The sequence below is a fragment of the Pocillopora damicornis genome, chromosome 7, assembly GCF_964200805.1.
Source record: "Pocillopora damicornis chromosome 7, jaPocDami1.2, whole genome shotgun sequence".
Classification (NCBI taxonomy): Eukaryota; Metazoa; Cnidaria; class Anthozoa; order Scleractinia; family Pocilloporidae; genus Pocillopora; species Pocillopora damicornis.
In genome coordinates, this window is record NC_142676.1 from 23,615,703 (window position 1) to 23,634,767 (window position 19,065).

Consider the following 19,065-nt stretch of genomic DNA (forward strand, 5'->3'; position numbering starts at 1 on the left):
TCATAACTAATAACACAGTCTCGATCAGTCTCAATTTCTTCATACGCGAGCCTGCGCACACTCGACTGACCACTTTGATGTCATTCGATCCCAGATTACCTGACTGTTCTCCTTGGTAGAATGGTAACTAATCGGTCTAACACTACCGTGAATGAGTCGTGTTCAAATGAACATGAACATCGATATGTACCAGTTTTTTATGTATTTTCTTTTGTTCTTTTTTTCCCGTTGATCACATAACTATGTGGATTTCGGTGATGCTGATAAATTTAGCTGCATTCTAAAAACTAACGCAGTAACTGGCTCACAAATAACCGATGGTTATATTTCAAAAAAAAAAAAACATTGTAAAAAAAATTAACTGACAGCATTTTAATCTTGTATCGTTGACATGACTGATCATCAGGTAAGTTCTCTTCACAGTTTTGATACACCGTTATTCAGACTACCAATGAGATTTTAAGGTTTAGAGGTACGAAACTATGTCCGCGTGCGAAAATAGCTAGTTGAAATATGTGTTGTTTTTCACTGGCATAAAATTTTGATGAAACGTTAGATTCCGACAAACTTGTCTTCGAAGACAACACCAGTTTAAGCATTCCTACTGATCAAAATAGTTAGCTGCATTCTAAAAGCTAACGCACTAACTGGCTCACAAATAACCGATGGTTATATTTCAAACAAAAAAAAAACATTGTAAAAAAATTAACTGACAGCATTTTAATCTTGTATCGACTACTAATCATTTTTTTGTTTTCCAATTTATCTGTTTTCAGGTTATTCTATCACACAGCCCAAAAACTTGAAGGCATCATCTTTGTCGAAAAAGCGTCTTCTGAAAGTAAGTACTGATAATTAATAGTGCCACACTCATCGACACGTCAATTATTGTAAGTTGCTGACGGAAACGACCATCCATGTGAGGGAGGAATCGGTTGGAATTACCCTTCTTAGAGGCATCGAAGACGACACCCGTTTGGTCATTCCTACTGATCAAAATAATACAGGGGTTTAGCAAGTATTTCGAAAAGTTTAGTAGATGGTTGAAAAAAAATCAGTTCTGATACACCCAAAATAAATAGATCATTCTACGTTTTTCAGGTATTTCTGACGTTATTTCTCATTTTCGACTTAGTCAAACCAGTAAATCGCGTTAGAAAATGAAACTTGTCTCTCGTCAAAGTCTTTAAATAACATCTCTGGTATTCAAGGAAGTTTTATGCCTCGTCACGATTATTTGCAAACAAACATCTACTTGATATCGACATTTGACTTCATCGGCTGATCTTGGTTTTGGCGTTTACTTTTTGGCTTGAGGTTAGTTGGCAACAATTGTTTTTCAATGTTTTACTTGTCATCAACAGTTTTTGACAAAATAAGACTTTCTACACAAATTATGGAATGTGTAAATGAAATCGGGTGGTAGCTTCGTTCGTGGAACATATCAACATTTTGAGAAATCCTTGTTCCTATACTAATCATTTTTTGTTTTCTAATTTATCTGTTTTCAGGTTATTCTATCACAGATCCCAAAAACTTGAAAGCATCTTCTTTGTCGTAAAAGCGTCTCCTTAAAGTAAGTGTTGATAATTAATCGTGCCACACTCATCGACACGTCAATTATTGTAAGTTGCTTACGGAAACGACCATCCATGTAAGAGAGGAATCGGTTGGAATTTTCCTTTTTTAGGGGCATCGAAGACGACAACTGTTTTATCATTCCTACTTATCAAAATAAAACAGGGGTTTTAACAAGTATTTCGAAAAGTTTAGTAGATGGTTGAAAAAAAAAACAGTGCTTGAAAACACCCTACATAAATAGATCATTCAACGTTATTCGGGCATTTCTGACGTTATTTCTCATTTTCGACTCAGCCAAACCAGTAAATCGAGCTAGAAAGTGAAACTTGTCTCTCGTCAAAGTCTTTAAATAACATCTCTGGTATTCAAGGAAGTTTTATGCCTCGTCACGATAATTTGTAAACAATCATCTACTTGATATCGACTTCGGTTGTGCAACATGTCAACCTTTTGAGAAATCATTGTTCCTATATATACCAATCATTTTTGTTTTCCAATTTATCTGTTTCCAGGTTATTCTATCACACAGCCCATAAACTTGAAGGCATCATCTTTGTCGAACAAGCGTCTCCTGAAAGTAAGTACTAGTAATTAATCTTACCGCACTGATCGACACGTCAATTACTGTTGTTGATGGTAACTACCATCCATGTAAGAAAGGAATCGGTTGGAATTGCCCTTTTTAGAGGCATTTTCAATTGTTATCTCAAAAACTATATGAATAAAATTATATTCATTCTGTAAATGATATTTGAAGAATTGATCAGCACACTAAAGTAGATTGTGAGCCAAAAAAATTGAAACCTGCATGGAAACTAACTTGGAATTAGCGCCTAACGTAATCTAGCAGGCACGCGTTCAAACCTAGTTGGAGCGTGAAATTTTCAAGTCTCATGACCAGTTCTACAATGATAGCAAATATCACCTTTAGCAATTATCATTCGTGAGATTGAGGGCGGTCGCTGTTGCCATCAAACGTTACTTCTCGAGAAGGAAAATTTCAGTTTCTCAGAAGCATATGACAAACGATCGAAGACCATGTGAAAACAAATATAAACCGCTGTTTTTTAAACTCGTCGTGAGGAACCTTCAAGAAATCGGCTTTGATAAAAAAAAAATACACCTTTAGACTGAGAATTTTCTTCCTTCCTCACACCTGATAGATTCAGTCACCGTGAGAACTTTTGTGCGAATTTGTTAAATGCGTCTAATTTCAATTTTTTGATAGACACGTTTCCGACTGAAACTGAATTGATGTAACCCCACTATCAACCTTAACATTTTATTCATTCTCTAGCTATCTTCTGAACGATTAGACACTGATGTGAGTGGTTTAACTTAAAAGTAACAAGAAAAATCCACTATGTGATGACAGATGTAGAATAAGCGAAACGTTCAATTAATGAACGAGGCGTTGCCGAATGTAGCATGAAGAATTTTGAGTTAATTCTACACCCAAAGATTGTTCATGTTTGTCAATAAATCACGAACTAGAGACCGTAAACCAATATGACACTCAAAGTTAGTGTTTTGTATTGACAAAACAAAGATCTCGAGGGAGCAATGGAAGCGGTGGCAGTTAAAAGCAAAAATATGAGTAATTGTTAAATGGACAAACAATAATTTACCAAGAAATAAGACCTCGTGACTCGGTGAATTGGCAGTAAAAGACCAAATGAGACGAATCTGATTCAGTGGATCAATCGCTCAGGGATCAGTAGTTTGGTGGACCTTATGTGGTTGGTGGTTGGTGAAAAGTTTTCTTCACAGCTGTGCTTGGGCTCGTCATGCAAGTAAGAAAATATGGTGTTGCGTGACGAACCCAGACGAGAGCTCTGAAGAAGACAAGGCGGATATATTTTCGATCAGGAGAATATTACACAAGAATAAAACGATCACAAAAGACAACGTTACATAGTTTCATGGGGAATTTTTAATGGTGTCCCTCTGTGCACGATCATGACTTCCTGTGGTCAGAGGCGAACATTTCCACTATAGCTACAGAAAAAACACCTGGCTTTTTTGCTACAAAAGAATACAAATTTAGCTAAAAAAAAGTCAGTTCATATTTTCCAGTGTTTAGACCGTAAGTTGGTGTGTATATTCTTGTTGTACAGGAACCGTAAAGGAGCCGTACGTCCGGTGAGATGTAAACTCCCAGCAATCATGGCGGAGGGTTCAAGCAAAGCTTTAGATGACATCACACCACCTGTTGAAGGAAAAGAAGAAGAAGAAGAAGAAGAAGAAGAAGAAGAAGAAGAAGAAAAAGAAGAAGAAGAAGAAGAAGAAGAAGAAATAGTAACTCTTGATTTTGATGACGACACTTTGACAGGTGAGCTTAGTGTGGCTTTCTTTTCAAGACGAGTCTTCGTAATCATGTTTCCTGTGTTATAACCTGGGTACGTTTTGCTTGATTTGTTTTCTTTAGCTTTTTTTCCTTCTCTTTGAAGTTATTTCGGGTAAGATTTCTTTCTGTGATGCAAGCACTTTGCAATGAAAACAGTCTGAAGTGACGAGATTTGTTCTTTGGCAATATATTCTACACGGAGGTCTACCACCTCATGTACCAGAGTCTTTTTGAAAGACAGTTTGTGAAAATAAAGAAGATAAACTTATTTTATCCCGGCCCTTTTGTTTTCAAATACCTTGGCCACAAGCGGTAGTAGTTTTCGATTTAATGCATGTTGCTTAAATTTTTTTGTTTCAGCGATAGTTGAATGAAGAATGAAGGTAACAAGGTTTGTCTAAAAGGAGATTTTCTCAACGCCTCTCACTTTTACACGGAAGGAATTAAAGTGAAATGCGGAAACAAAGAATTGAAGGCCAAACTGTACAACAACAGGGCGACAGTACATTTCAAATTAGGTGAGAATTATTTAGGCTTTTATCATTTTAGCGTACTTCGTTTCTCCACTTGGCTGTTGGCCTCACTGAGTCCGTGAGGTAGTTCATGTAGGCATGTTTGTGTTTAGAATCTGTTCACGGCATCTTTATCTTGTAATACTCCCATGGAACTTGAGTCAGATTTCGTTGTCCTCACCAACGCTGATATTTATAATCTTTTCCCTGCTTAATTAACATTTCTATTGTTTTTTCGCTTTTTCTTGCCGACTCAGATACCCAGATCGACTACATAATACTGAAAGCAACATAATTTCCACTCAATTAAACCTATCATTTGAGCTTTGGAAACGAATTTTTGGAAGAGTATAGCACATGTTTGTGACACATCATTTGTTGTGTTTCTTAGATTTCCCAGATATAATTCCTTCTGTGTGTGAAATATTCCGTCGCTTATAAAATCAGCCGTTTAATACGATTACCGACCTACGGCCTTTTTTCTTCTTTATGTTCAGTTTTTTATAACTACAGTCAAAGCTGTAATCAGCGGTCACCCACAGAGAATGGCGGATGACCGCTTAACACAGCCTCCAAAGAATGGGGGGTGATATAAAAAACGATAAAAAATACCATTTTATGCCATAATATACCATTTAACGTACAAAAACTCGCTCAAAAATACCACCAAAATTGATATACAGATATACAGATTGAAGTTTACTTGAAAGATTATTCTTAGTTTTATTTGAGTAGAACTTTGAGTGGAACTTTCCGCTTAAAGTGACCGCTCGGTTTCTGCAGGTGGAAGACAATGAGGACAGGTCGTTGGGTCTAACTCAAAAGTGACCACGACTACTTAACCCTTTAACTCCCATGAGTGACCAAGACAGAATTTCTCCTTACAATGTCAATACAATATCAAGCAGACAAGTGATGAGAATGAAGAAAATATCAGTTAGGGTATTATTGTAATTGGTTGATCCAATACCAGATGCTCAGAACTAACATCACAAGAACCATATGCCAGACAGTAAGGAGAATTACTAATGAGATCTTGGGAGTTAAGGGATTACTAAGGGGGAATTAGAAGACTTTGACATCCGACCCCTAACAGGGTGACCGCTTACGGTGTCGCTTAATACAGGTTCGACTGGACGTTCTGCTATCAGATTACAATTCTCTTGTAGGCAACTACCAGGAGTCACTGAGAGATGCAACAGCTGCCTATCGATTGCAACCAACATACCTGAAGGCAATGATTAGAGGTATTTTTTTTTCTTATTTTTTTGAGCGGAAAACTACCTCGCACTCCACGGTCTGGAATGCACGTTACTGAGTGGGGTCTCACATGACTGGTGAAAGTGGCATTAGGCGCTGTTTTTTGGGCAGATACTTTTACTCTGTAGCTCCAAACTTCGATTTCAGAGCAAGAAATTGAAATGAGAAGATTTTAAAACTAAGACTGCTAAGATCTCATTACCAGTCCTCTCCCTAAAGTCGAGAGTACCACGCCCATCGGCACCCTTCTGCTATGATTGACAGCTCACTGATACTCATCTTTCGAAGCAAAGTGCTTAGGATACATTTTTATTTTTTACAGAGAATTAAGGGAATCACCGTAACGTTTACTTAAATTTTTGCAAACATCGCACAACTCTTTCACAATTTGATAAGTTTCCAAAAACCAACGAGGAGAAAAATTACAACAATTTATTTTTTACCTCGGCAAAGGAAAACTGTTTTAGAAAAACCTCTTCCACATAGATACGATCTAATAATGTTAACTGTGTTATTTTGAATAGGAGCAAGCGCCTGTCTTGAGCTGAATAAGCCTGAAGAAGCTCTCAGGTGGAGTGTCCAAGGATTAGCAGTATCCTTTTGACAAATCTAAAATACAAAGAACTTGATCCCTCTTAGTATGTCAACTATGTAAGTTAAAATAGTCAGTGTTCAGAATCATGGCGCATAAACACCATTTGGAAGCCTATCGAAATATTGAAAGCATCTTGCTTCTTCAACAAGTGTTGAAATGAAAAAGGCTTTCCAAGTTTACGGAATAAACTTTAATTTTTTTTGTTTTTCTTTTTTACCGATTACATAGAAAACAAGAAATCTGAGAGCCTTATTTCCTGACCGGTAGAGCTTCCGCTGTTTAAAAAGACTGTTATTAAGAATTTACGGATCCCCAATACAGTTCTATAGCAGTATAGTTATTTTTGGCATTATATTTGCATCTTTAACTGCGGATGTGTGAAGATTGAAACGAACGATACCCTGCGGCGACTGAGAGACAGGTCTTTCCACGAATGTTCAAAGTCCAGCAATGTAAGTCTATGGTCTAGTAAATTTTTTCGCATTCTCCTCCTTAGCATCATGTTAAATGTAACATCAGTGCACTAGATGTTGGGGTGTTAGCGGTGATCACGTTGTGGACAATGTCAGTGAGAAGAAATGTCAAAGATAAAAAGATCAGTCGTGCATTGCTGATGATTAGTAATCCTACAGTCAAACATGTATTAAGCGGTCACCCACGGGAATGGTGACCCCTTGATACAGGTTCCAAAGAATGGGGGGTGATCAAGAGTTCTGTTTGTCGACTTAAACCTCTACAACGAGACTTTTTATTTATTACCACATTTCGAGACAAACAAACATTACAACCGAAACAATTACGCAATTTCTTCGCTTTTGTCTTTACACTTTTAAAACCTAAGATGAAGAAAGCAATTGAGATCATAAAGCAAGACCTCCACAATGCAAAAGAACTAGGAGACAGCGCAGACGAGGGAAGTACCTACGACAATCTTGGCTCGGCTTATGACAAGCTGGGTGATTCCAATCAGGCCATAAAGTATCACAAACACCATCTCAGTATTGCTAAGGATCTGGGAGATAGGGCAGGCGAGAACCGTGCTTACCACAGTCTTGGCTCAGCTTATCACAAGATGGGTGATTTCAATCAGGCCATAGAGTACCACAAACAACATCTTAGTATTGCTAAGGAACTGGGAAACAGGGCAGGCCAGGGAAGTGCCTACTACAATCTTGGCTGGGCTACTTATAAGCTGGGCGACTTCAATCAAGCCATAGAGTACCAGAAACAACATCTTAGTATTGTCAAAGAACTGGGAGACAGGGAAGTCGAGGGAAGTGCCTACTACAATCTTGGCTATGCTAGTTATGAGCTGGGTGACTTCAATCAAGCTATAGAGTACTTCAGGAAAAGTCTTAATATTATTAGAGAGCTAGGAGATAAGGCACGCGAGGGAGTGGTCTATAACAATCTTAGCTCGGCTTATCAGAGGCTGGGTGATTTCAATCGAGCCATAGAGTACCACAAACAACATCTTAGTATTGCTAAAGAACTAGGAGATAGGGCAAGCGAGGGAAGTGCGTACAACCATCTTGGCTTTGCTTATTGTGAGATGGGTAATTTCAGTCAAGCCATAGAGTACCACAAACAACATCTTAGTATTGCTAAAGAACTAGGAGATAGGGCAAGCGAGGGAAGTGCGTACAACAATCTTGGCTGCGCTTATTACAATATGGGTGATTTCACTCAAGCCATAGAGTGCCACAAACAACATCTTAGTATTGGTAAGGAACTGGGAGACAGGGCATGCAAGGGAAGTGCCTACAACAATCTCGGCTCCGCTTATAACAAGATGGGCGACTTCAATCATGCCATAGAGTACTTCAGGCAACATCTTAATATTGCTAAAGAACTGGGAGACAGGGCAGGCGAGGGAAGTGCCGACCACAATCTTGGCTCAGCTTATCACAAGATGGGTGATTTCAATCAAGCCATAGAGTGCCACAAACAACATCTTAGTATTGCTAAAGAACTGGGAAACAGGGCAGGCCAGGGAAGTGCCTACTACAATCTTGGCTGGGCTACTTATAAGCTGGGCGACTTCAATCAAGCCATAGAGTACCAGAAACAACATCTTAGTATTGCCAAAGAACTGGGAGACAGGGCAGGCGAGGGAAGTGCCGACCACAATCTTGGCTCAGCTTATCACAAGATGGGTGATTTCAATCAAGCCATAGAGTACCACAAACAACATCTTAGTATTGCTAAGGAACTGGGAAACAGGGCAGGCCAGGGAAGTGCCTACTACAATCTTGGCTGGGCTACTTATAAGCTGGGCGACTTCAATCAAGCCATAGAGTACCAGAAACAACATCTTAGTATTGTCAAAGAACTGGGAGACAGGGAAGTCGAGGGAATTGCCTACTACAATCTTGGCTATGTTAGTTATGAGCTGGGTGACTTCAATCAAGCTATAGAGTACTTCAGGAAAAGTCTTAATATTATTAGAGAGCTAGGAGATAAGGCACGCGAGGGAGTGGTCTATAACAATCTTAGCTCGGCTTATCAGAGGCTGGGTGATTTCAATCGAGCCATAGAGTACCACAAACAACATCTTAGTATTGCTAAAGAACTAGGAGATAGGGCAAGCGAGGGAAGTGCGTACAACCATCTTGGCTTTGCTTATTGTGAGATGGGTAATTTCAATCAAGCCATAGAGTACCACAAACAACATCTTAGTATTGCTAAAGAACTAGGAGATAGGGCAAGCGAGGGAAGTGCGTACAACAATCTTGGCTGCGCTTATTACAATATGGGTGATTTCACTCAAGCCATAGAGTGCCACAAACAACATCTTAGTATTGCTAAGGAACTGGGAGACAGGGCATGCAAGGGAAGTGCCTACAACAATCTTGGCTGGGCTACTTATAAGCTGGGCGACTTCAATCAAGCCATAGAGTACCAGAAACAACATCTTAGTATTGCTAAAGAACTGGGAGACAGGGCAGGCGAGGGAAGTGCGTACAACAATCTTGGCTGCGCTTATTACAATATGGGTGATTTCACTCAAGCCATAGAGTACCACAAACAACATCTTAGTATTGCTAAGGAACTGGGAGACAGGGCATGCGAGGGAAGTATCTACAACAATCTTGGCTCGGCTTATGACAAGCTGGGTGATTCCAATCAAGCCATAAAGTACCACAAACAACATCTTAGTATTGCTAAGGAACTGGGAGACAGGGCAGGCGAGGGACGTGCCTACCACAATCTTGGCTTGGCTACTTATGAGCTGGGCGACTTCAATCAAGTCATAGAGTACCTCAGGCAGCATCTTAATATTGCTAAAGAACTGGGAGACAGGGCAGGCGAGGGAAGTGCCGACCACAACCTTGGCATGGCTACTTATAAGCTGGGCGACTTCAATCAAGCCATAGAGTACCTCAGGCAAGATCTTAATATTGCTAAAGAACTGGGAGACAGGGCAGGCGAGGGAAGTGCCGACCACAGTCTTGGCTCAGCTTATCACAAGATGGGTGATTTCAATCAAGCCATAGAGTACCACAAACAACATCTTAGTATTGCTAAGGAACTGGGAGACAGGGCATGCGAGGGAAGTACCTACAACAATCTTGGCTCGGCTTATGACAAGCTGGGTGATTCCAATCAGGCCATAAAGTATCACAAACACTATCTCAGTATTGCTAAGGAACTTGGAGATAGGGAAGACGAGTACCGTACCTACCACAATCTTGGTTCGGCTTATCAAATGGTGGGTTATTTCAATCAAGCCATAGAGTACCACAAACAACATCTTAGTATTGCTAAACAACTGGGAGACAAAGCAGGTGAGGGACATGCTTACAACCATCTTTTCGCGACAAGTTACGAGTTGGGTGACCTCAATCAAGCCATAGAGTATCTCAGGCAACATCTTAACATTGCTAAACAACTGAGAGACAGGGCAGACGAAGGACATGACTGCCACAATCTTGGCTCCGTTTATCAGAAGCTGGGTGATTTCAGTCAAGCCATAAAGTACCACAAACAACATCTTAGTATTGCTAAGGAACTGGGAGACAGGGCAGGCGAGGGACGTGCCTACCACAATCTTGGCTTGGCTACTTATGAGCTGGGCGACTTCAATCAAGCCATAGAGTACCTCAGGCAGCATCTTAATATTGCTAAAGAACTGGGAGACAGGGCAGGCGAGGGAAGTGCCGACCACAGTCTTGGCTCAGCTTATCACAAGATGGGTGATTTCAATCAAGCCATAGAGTACCACAAACAACATCTTAGTATTGCTAAAGAACTAGGAGACAGGGCAAGCGAGGGAAGTGCGTACAACAATCTTGGCTGCGCTTATTACAATATGGGTGATTTCACTCAAGCCATAGAGTACCACAAACAACATCTTAGTATTGCTAAGGAACTGGGAGACAGGGCATGCAAGGGAAGTGCCTACAACAATCTCGGCTCCGCTTATAACAAGATGGGCGACTTCAATCATGCCATAGAGTACTTCAGGCAACATCTTAATATTGCTAAAGAACTGGGAGACAGGGCAGGCGAGGGAAGTGCCGACCACAATCTTGGCTCAGCTTATCACAAGATGGGTGATTTCAATCAAGCCATAGAGTGCCACAAACAACATCTTAGTATTGCTAAAGAACTGGGAAACAGGGCAGGCCAGGGAAGTGCCTACTACAATCTTGGCTGGGCTACTTATAAGCTGGGCGACTTCAATCAAGCCATAGAGTACCAGAAACAACATCTTAGTATTGTCAAAGAACTGGGAGACAGGGCAGGCGAGGGAAGTGCCCACTACAATCTTGGCTATGCTAGTTATGAGCTGGGTGACTTCAATCAAGCTATAGAGTACTTCAGGAAAAGTCTTAATATTATTAGAGAGCTAGGAGATAAGGCACGCGAGGGAGTGGTCTATAACAATCTTAGCTCGGCTTATCAGAGGCTGGGTGATTTCAATCGAGCCATAGAGTACCTCAGGCAACATCTTAGTATTGCTAAAGAACCGGAAGACAGGACAGGGGAAGAGTGTGCCTTTCTCCTGCTTGGTAAGGCTTATCACGACTTGGGTGATTTTAATCATGCCATAGAGAACGCCATCAAATGTCTAAGTATTGCTAGAAAACCGCTAGTTAGGTCAAACGCTTTAAAAGTTGTTGGTATGAGTTATATGTCAATGGGTAAATTGCTTCAAGCCATGCAGTTTTTCCAGGATTACCTTGATATCGCTAAACGCATAGGGGACAGGAAAAACGAGGCTGAAGCCTATGTCCTTATTGGAACTGTTAATGCTCGACGGGATGATTTTAACCAGGCAACAGAGTATCTTGAGAAAGCGCTTACCATGGCCAAAGAACTGAGAGACCAGGGAATCGAGGCAATGGTCTACGCCAGTTTTGGGGAAGTTCTTCATAAACAGGGTGACTTTGAACGAGCCATCGAGTACGACAAGAAATGTCTTAAAATGGTTCAGAAATCGGGGCAGAGAATAATCGTGGGAAATTGTTTAGCCAATTTAGGTCGTAATTATGAGAGCTCTGGAGACTTGCATCAAGCGTTTAATTATTATCAACGCAGTACTAAACTTTTCAATGAGTTGAGAGTTCTGCAAGTTGACGATGCGTTGAAAATAATCTTCCGCAATGCACGTCAAGACATTTATCAGTCACTCTGCAGAACTTTGCTTAAGCTGTCAAAATTCGACGAGGCATTGTGTGCTGCGGACCAAGGACGAGCCGAGGCCTTGTTGGATCTCATCAAACTACGATATGGATCCCAACTGGCAGTTTCTGGATCAGTTGAGGCTGAACCAGGGATCTCCGAAATGGTCACTTATATCACTGGTCCGACGCTTTTTGTTGCACTATTAGGAAACGCAGTTAACCTGTGGGTAATCAGGAAAGACGGGAATATACTGTTTACACAGAAAGAAGTGAACTATCTCCTTGGAGATGCGACCGACTATTTGAATTGCTTAAGGAAGAAGACTTACGAGGAAATTCGAGGAAGATTCAGGGTAATCTGCGAGAACCGCACATTAGACGGGTCAAGTACCGAACAAGAATTGCCACCCGCCGAGGAAAGAGGAGAAGAAACAGGAAACCCATTACAGTCTGACGAGAATCCTCTGCGTCTCTTTCATAAGTGCATCATAACTCCTATTTCAAATTTGATCGAAGATGAAGAGTTGGTTGTCGTTCCTGATGGTCCACTGTGCCTCGCCCCTTTTGCCGCATTTTTGGATTCCGAATCAAAGTACCTCAGTGAGTCCATGAGGATACGCATTCTTCCGTCATTGATGTGTATGAAACTGATCAACGCTTCTCCCAAAGAATATCACAACAAGAGTGGGGCGTTGCTCGTAGGAGATCCATGTCTAGAAGACTTTACCACCTTGCTAGGAGAGAATAGATATTTGCCCTTGCCCTCCGCCAAAAAGGAAGTGGAGATGATCGGAAATATGCTTGGTATCCACCCACTTACAGGAAAAGAGGCAACCAAGGCTGAGGTACTGAAGAGAATCGGTTCGGTTGCTTTGGTGCACATTGCTGCGCACGGAAAAATCGACACTGGGGAAATTGCATTGGCTCCAAACCCACAACGAAAATACAGAAGACCAGAGGAACAAGATTTCAGGTTAACAATTTCCGATGTTCAAGCAGCGAAGTTGCGTGCAAAGCTTGTTGTGCTAAGCTGTTGTCACAGTGCCCAAGGCAAGGTGTCAAGTGAGGGTGTGGTCGGCATTGCACGGGCTTTCCTCGGTGCTGGTGCTCGTTCTGTTCTGGTCGCACTCTGGTCAATTAATGACGAGGCCACCATGGAGTTTATGAGAAGCTTTTACCAACATCTGAAAGATGGAGACAGCGCCAGCGTGTCACTCAACCGGGCGATGAAATGTCTGCGAGAATCAGAACACTTTAACGCCCCGCGGTTCTGGGCTCCATTTGTACTCATTGGTGACGATGTTACAATCGATTTTAGAGAAATCAATCATGAATCGTGAGTAGCAATTTATAAGTAGGACTTCAATAATTCCACCTTCATGTGAAATACTTTAACGAAACTGGGCAAAAAGTTCGATTAGAGCCCTTTCTAAAGAATGGTGGTCACGAGACAGTTTGGCTTTTAGAAGTTGGTGTAGAAGACACAGTTGACGTGAAACATTAGAGTACGCACACAAAAGAACGAGAAAAAAAAGGACAATGAAAATAATAGGTTAACGAGGCGGTGTTTTATTGGCGGCGACGTACTCTCTCCTCTCGACTGAGAAGGAACCGGCATTTCAAAGTAAGCTAAATTTAGTTACTCGAGTTATCAGATGTGTTTTACTCGTGCATTCTCTGCGTATAAAAAAAGCTTTCAAGAGAAGAGAGCACGCATTTACTTCATACGCGGTTCCAAGTGACTTGTTCAGCTCAATGACAGTATTTTCCTTTAATTTCAGATCACAAGAAGAACAATTATCACCAGCGGAAGTAAAGGATCAAGAAGAACTGGAACAGGCGCCATAAAATGAACCCCTTAACGTCCAAGCCACCGATGAAGACCAGTAGAGTAACTTCACGCAACGAGGACATTGAGAAAATGCTTAATAACCTGTGAACTTTACACATGGGTAACTTAACTAGGTCAATTCCGTAAGGTCAAAATGAAGTGAACATAGGATGTCTTAATGAATTGAAACCAAGGCCTGATTTAATAGTAGTGCTTCGCTTTTGTTTAAGCTGAGAATAAGGCATATTATCAATAAGAAAATTTCTGAGTTTTTAATCAATGTAGTTTGTGATACTTTTTAATTTTTCTAATGGAAATTGACTCATATTACAAACTCGCGATCTGCGCCAGTTGTTAATTACATCGCACCGAACAAGATACCTGTGGCCCGCGAAGATTGTGGTTTACTTCTAAACGATTTTTCTGCGTATGTCTCTACTTTAACCTCAGGTGTTAAACACATGTACATATTTAAAAGTTTCAATCTAAGAAAGTTACCGAGTAAGGCAAAAACAAAACTAGATATCATCGATAATAAGCTGAAATGAAAGCGAGAGTTTCTGCAAGTTTGCAGACTTTTTTTTAAAATTTTTAACCTTTTTATTTTGATTCTTTCCCTCGTGGGAAAGGTATGATTGGTTGCACAGCAACATTTTTCACAACAAAGTTTTGCAAATACACATATTTTACAGTTTCTAAGAAAGTTACCGAGTAAGGCAAAAACAAAACTAGATATCATCGATAATAAGCTGAAATGAAAGCGAGAGTTTCTGCAAGTTTGCAGACTTTTTTTTTAAATTTTTAACCTTTTTATTTTGATTCTTTCCCTCGTGGGAAAGGTATGATTGGTTGCACAGCAACATTTTTCACAACAAAGTTTTGCAAATACACATATTTTACAGTTTCTAAGAAAGTTACCGAGTAAGGCAAAAACAAAACTAGATATCATCGATAATAAGCTGAAATGAAAGCGAGAGTTTCTGCAAGTTTGCAGACTTTTTTTTTAAATTTTTAACCTTTTTATTTTGATTCTTTCCCTCGTGGGAAAGGTATGATTGGTTGCACAGCAACATTTTTCACAACAAAGTTTTGCAAATACACATATTTTACAGTTGTCAGTTTCCTCTTTAAAAAGATTTAGGTTATCTAGGCAAGGACATATGTAGTTTCTAGTGACTGCCGTAAAAAAGCCAAACAAAGTTTTAGTCAAAAGGAAACAGTCCGAGTCAATAGGAAAAACTAGTGTGGTGAATTTATTTGTTTTCTACTCATATCTTAAGCCTAGCAGATTGAGATGAAGTACTTTTTTGTTATCACTTATATTTAAAAAGCATAAATAGATGATAATAACAATCACATGATAAATTTGTCTGCAATAATTGATCTTTCAGAGACTTGCTGAGCAGAAGGCTGTCACTGTTGTAGTATAATTACTCTTTGTCTTTGATATTTAACCCTTTCCACCCTAACATCAGTATGTATATTCTCCATACTGATCTCCATACATTTCCTCAGGCAGCAACAAGGAGAATTTATCTAAGAATCAAGTGAGCTTCTTAACTTGGTGATCATTTCCTTTTATTCTAGTGACCTAACTTTTTGATTCAGGGGTGGTATTGTGAGGAGAAACTGGATGCTGGTCACTCTTAGGACTCAAAGATGTTAACTGAACACCTGAAACAGGCTCTGTCAGGATTATTTTTATTTTGGTTTGCATGACTCAAGCCTGAAATTCTGATCAAAACATGATTTTTAAGACATGAATATTTCAAAAATTAACATTTTCTTCAAAGTGAGTGTCAACAAAATCTGAGTTTCTTTTCTTTTAAAGTATGGCATTTGCCCTCCCCCTGACATCTTTTGAATCTATTTTAACCCAGTGATTCCCTGATTGCAGTGCTTATGATGGTGACCATATTCTACCATGACCATCAGGTGTGTTGTATTTGACATCCCACATCCAAGGGGATTCTGTTTTGACAAAACACAAAGATGACATGAAACATGAGACTTTCATAGATGAACCACTGATTTTAAGTACCTAACTCTATACATGTGCCCAGGGATCACCTGGTTTTCAAGGGGGAAAGGAGAGGAGATCTGCCATCACCAACAGAAGTATAAAGGGTTGGCCATAAAAAAAGTTACCGCCAATTAACCTTTAACACCCAGATCAAATTTTTAATTCTCCTTACTGTCAACCATACAGTTCTTATCATGTTAGTTCAGAGAATTTAGTATTGGATCAACTAATTATCCCCAAATTGATATATTTCTTTATTCTCACCACTCATCTGCTTGATATTGTATTGATACTGTAAGGAGAAATTCTGTTTTGGTCACTCATGGGAGTTAAAGTGTGGAGGGGGATCACAAGAATATTACAGAGTCTTGTTGGGGATCAGGTAAATTTTATTGTGACACAAGAAAAATCCTCGAACCCCCCTGCCCCCCTGACCCTCCCTGCTCCCCTGACCCCCCCTGCCCCCCCCCTAAGTCTGCCAAGGATAAATAATGACCAGTCCCACAACCATAATTCACAATGAGAAAATTGCTACGAATTATTCACACTCAAAAAATAACAAGGAAGAACTTTTACTTTCAAACAAATTTGGAAATTCATGATGTGAACTGAAAAGAGGAGACCTTTATGCTAAATTGCCTGAACACAAGCAAGGAATCTTACCATCTTTGGTGTATGGCAAAGGTGGGACATCAAATGGAAGCTGTACACTATAACTTGACCACTTTTCATTACTTTCCTGTTTTCCTTTCACGTGAAAGTATTTGCTTTCAGGATCCTGTTGATAAAATGACAGTTCACTATTGAGTCATAGATGGAATCTGGATCAAAAAGGGTACAGTCACAGGAAAGAATTTTCTTTCATTTGTCCAACTGAAACGCTGGAGATAACTAAACAAAATACCTGGTCTTTGGGTAGAAACAAAACTCCAATCTCATACGAGCGAATCATAAGTTGTTGACCATTTTTTTCCAAAGTTCCCCAGGCTGCTTTAGACAAATTTGCACTGAAAATAATTAAATGTAAATGAGGAAGAGAAAAAATGCAAAAACTGTGCATAAATTTCAAGACAACATCTATCCTTTTTAAGACTCCAACCATCTTTCATTTTCAAAACATTGCCTTTTCAAAATAACTGGCTTGACATTCTGTTTTGGCCAATCAGAAATAGCCCACAGATAGACAGGGGAAATCCAAAGTTTGCTCTTGTTCTAGCCAAATTAGATAGACTATAAACACCATGAGGGTAAACCCAAGGGGTTTCAAAAGGAGAACAGACAATTTTTGGATTCTTTTAATCATATCAGTAATGCCCTTAGACGACAGCGAAGGCAAACCTGAAAAGATTCTGCTGTTATACTGAAATAATCTTTGAACAAACTTTGAACAGCCCCAAAGACAAAGATGTGTGGAAGTTCCACCTTCTAAATTTTCTAGAGCAGCATAACTAAATAAAGATAAATTGCAGAGAGGACTCAGTTTTTAACACCTTGTCACAAGAAACCAGCTCATTCGGCTCCAATCTGGGGATACCCTGGTGTATGTTTTGATGTGAGGAGAGGCATGACTTCTACCACAGGAATGAGACTTCCAAGAGCTGAAAAAACCAAAAGTGAGAAAAGCAAAAATCCATCAGATCTGTCAAGAATGTAAGAAGAGCTATGCTAACACAACAGAGTTAGCTACTTGGGTAAAGCAGAGATTTCTTGGATGTAACATTTTAATAGATCTATGGCTTTTGATTATTAGCCTACACCCCAGTATGGTCCAATTGAAAAAAGAAACAGAGAAAAATAGCCATTTTGTCAAGCAGATTGAGGGGAGTGACTGATGTGCTCTACTCCAAATTGAAAGGACTAGAAACATTCCCTGCCTGGGTTTCCTGACAGAACAATTGAAATTAATCTCCCCACACAGTGGTGGATACTGATAAAAAGCCACCTGCTAGATGAAAGACTCCATAATTAAAGTTTGGAAGATTTTCCTCAAATTCAGGGAGGGTATGGGTGGTGAAGGGTAAAATTGCAATGCCACACTAGTGGATTTCATGCCATGTGAACTGGGACGAAGCTAAGGTTGACAAAAACCCATCTAATCTGAAAACAAACTAAGGATGACTTACCAAAAGAAACTCGGAAGATAAGGCTGCTTCAAAGCTGTCTTGGAACTGTATGGTATTGAGCCACCAGCTACAGAGAAAGAAAACTATCAGAGATCACACATTTATACTTAGAAATGAAACTTGAACCACAAAGAGTATGCTGTGAAGTGTTTAGAAGAAGAAAATATATATAGAAAGAAATACATAACTCAAACAATGTGGATACTTTTGGTGCTTCTACAAACTGCAGTAATTAATTTAAATTTACTCACATGTGCATCCCTAGATTTTTGGTGATTAAGATAATAATGATAATGAAAAAATAATAATAATTAAACTAATAATAATAATAATGATAATAATAAATCCAGTGTGTTCCAATTGAAGTTGAAGGAATTGAACCCAGGCCATCAGTTTACAAGTCCAGCACTCTAACCACTTAGCCACTCTCCCTCAACAGATACACTTAATTTAGGTTATATCTTATACCTGGGTAACCTTACAAACTGCACCGCACATTGTCCACTGTTGGAAAAACCTGCCAATAAAACATGATGAATCAAGAAGAAAAAAATTTCCACAAAATTCTGATCCAGAACAAAAAACTTGCATACTTGCAAATTAAATCAGTGTTCAGTTTCCAACCATAATGGAGATTGAGAAACATACTAACCAGATGCAGAGGGGGACTGGACATCATGTTACCAGAACATGTGGACAAGCTCTGTAACCATTCAGAACACAGCCAACGGTCCTTGTCATTCCCAAGGGAACCTATGCTGGAAAACTGACCAATCACAGGCCACTTGGAGCTGATGTCATCAGAGCTAGGTCCATGTTGGTGAAGAACCTAAGTTTCAAAGACAATTATCTTATTCTTAAGGTATTGCTACAGTAGATGAATTCAAAATTTGTTCAATTCCATTGAGTGAAACTTTAATGCTCCTTTAGACAGGCACCTAACTTTGCTAAAGGGTGATATTTGCTAACAACTCAAACAAATTCCAAATTTTAGACTTCTTAATTTATACCAATAATTCATGATCACCTTACGAAGTTTAAGAGTGTTACTGAGTGTTTAAATTTGGAAAGCTATCTGGCTTACTTTTCAGAAGAAATTTGATTTCTTTAGGCAAAAACCCCTCATTTATCACTTCCTTTTCCCTGTTATGTGATATATCTAA

At 39.6% G+C, this 19,065-nt stretch overlaps 3 protein-coding genes across 6 annotated transcripts in view; 2 read left to right on the forward strand and 1 right to left on the reverse strand.

Annotated features, from left to right (window-relative positions):
- The first annotated feature begins 4,298 nt into the window (after nt 1–4,298).
- Nucleotides 4,299–6,370, forward strand: LOC149043224 (hsp70/Hsp90 co-chaperone CNS1 homolog). Its single transcript, XM_089213710.1, has 3 exons — nt 4,299–4,446; nt 5,610–5,687; nt 6,225–6,370. The coding sequence occupies exons 1-3, from the start codon at nt 4,299–4,301 to the stop codon at nt 6,302–6,304; spliced, it is 306 nt and encodes a 101-aa protein (XP_089069836.1). The 3' UTR covers nt 6,305–6,370.
- Nucleotides 6,371–11,423: 5,053 nt separating this feature from the next.
- LOC149043225 (tetratricopeptide repeat protein 28-like) lies at nt 11,424–13,773 on the forward strand. Its single transcript, XM_089212413.1, has 2 exons — nt 11,424–13,261; nt 13,707–13,773. Exons 1-2 carry the CDS (start codon nt 11,424–11,426, stop codon nt 13,771–13,773), a joined length of 1,905 nt encoding a protein of 634 aa, XP_089068539.1.
- A 1,668-nt stretch (nt 13,774–15,441) lies between these two features.
- Nucleotides 15,442–19,065, reverse strand: part of LOC149043226 (tyrosyl-DNA phosphodiesterase 1-like) — a 48,736-nt gene continuing 45,112 nt past the window's right edge. For 2 of the 4 annotated variants that reach the window (XM_089212406.1, XM_089212403.1), the window contains 3 exons: nt 16,684–16,786; nt 16,443–16,557; nt 15,442–15,727 (listed from right to left, as the gene is read on the reverse strand). In XM_089212406.1, coding sequence (XP_089068532.1) covers nt 15,657–15,727; nt 16,443–16,557; nt 16,684–16,786 — 289 coding nt within the window. In that variant the 3' untranslated portion in view covers nt 15,442–15,656. Of the gene's footprint in view, nt 15,728–16,442; nt 16,558–16,683; nt 16,787–17,269; nt 17,378–17,902; nt 17,970–19,065 lie in introns of all 4 variants that reach the window. The other 2 variants (XM_089212405.1, XM_089212404.1) reach the window with 2 other exon arrangements.

Excerpts from the sequence above, each read along its gene's own strand:
- LOC149043224 (XM_089213710.1), top strand. The coding sequence starts at position 4,299 with ATGAAGAATGAAGGTAACAAGGTTTGTCTAAAAGGAGATTTTCTCAAC. Across the intron at positions 4,447-5,609 it reads GACAGTACATTTCAAATTAG|GCAACTACCAGGAGTCACTG; the intron begins GTGAGAATTATT and ends ATTCTCTTGTAG. Across the intron at positions 5,688-6,224 it reads CCTGAAGGCAATGATTAGAG|GAGCAAGCGCCTGTCTTGAG; the intron begins GTATTTTTTTTT and ends TATTTTGAATAG.
- LOC149043225 (XM_089212413.1), top strand. The coding sequence starts at position 11,424 with ATGAGTTATATGTCAATGGGTAAATTGCTTCAAGCCATGCAGTTTTTC. Across the intron at positions 13,262-13,706 it reads AGAGAAATCAATCATGAATC|ATCACAAGAAGAACAATTAT; the intron begins GTGAGTAGCAAT and ends CTTTAATTTCAG.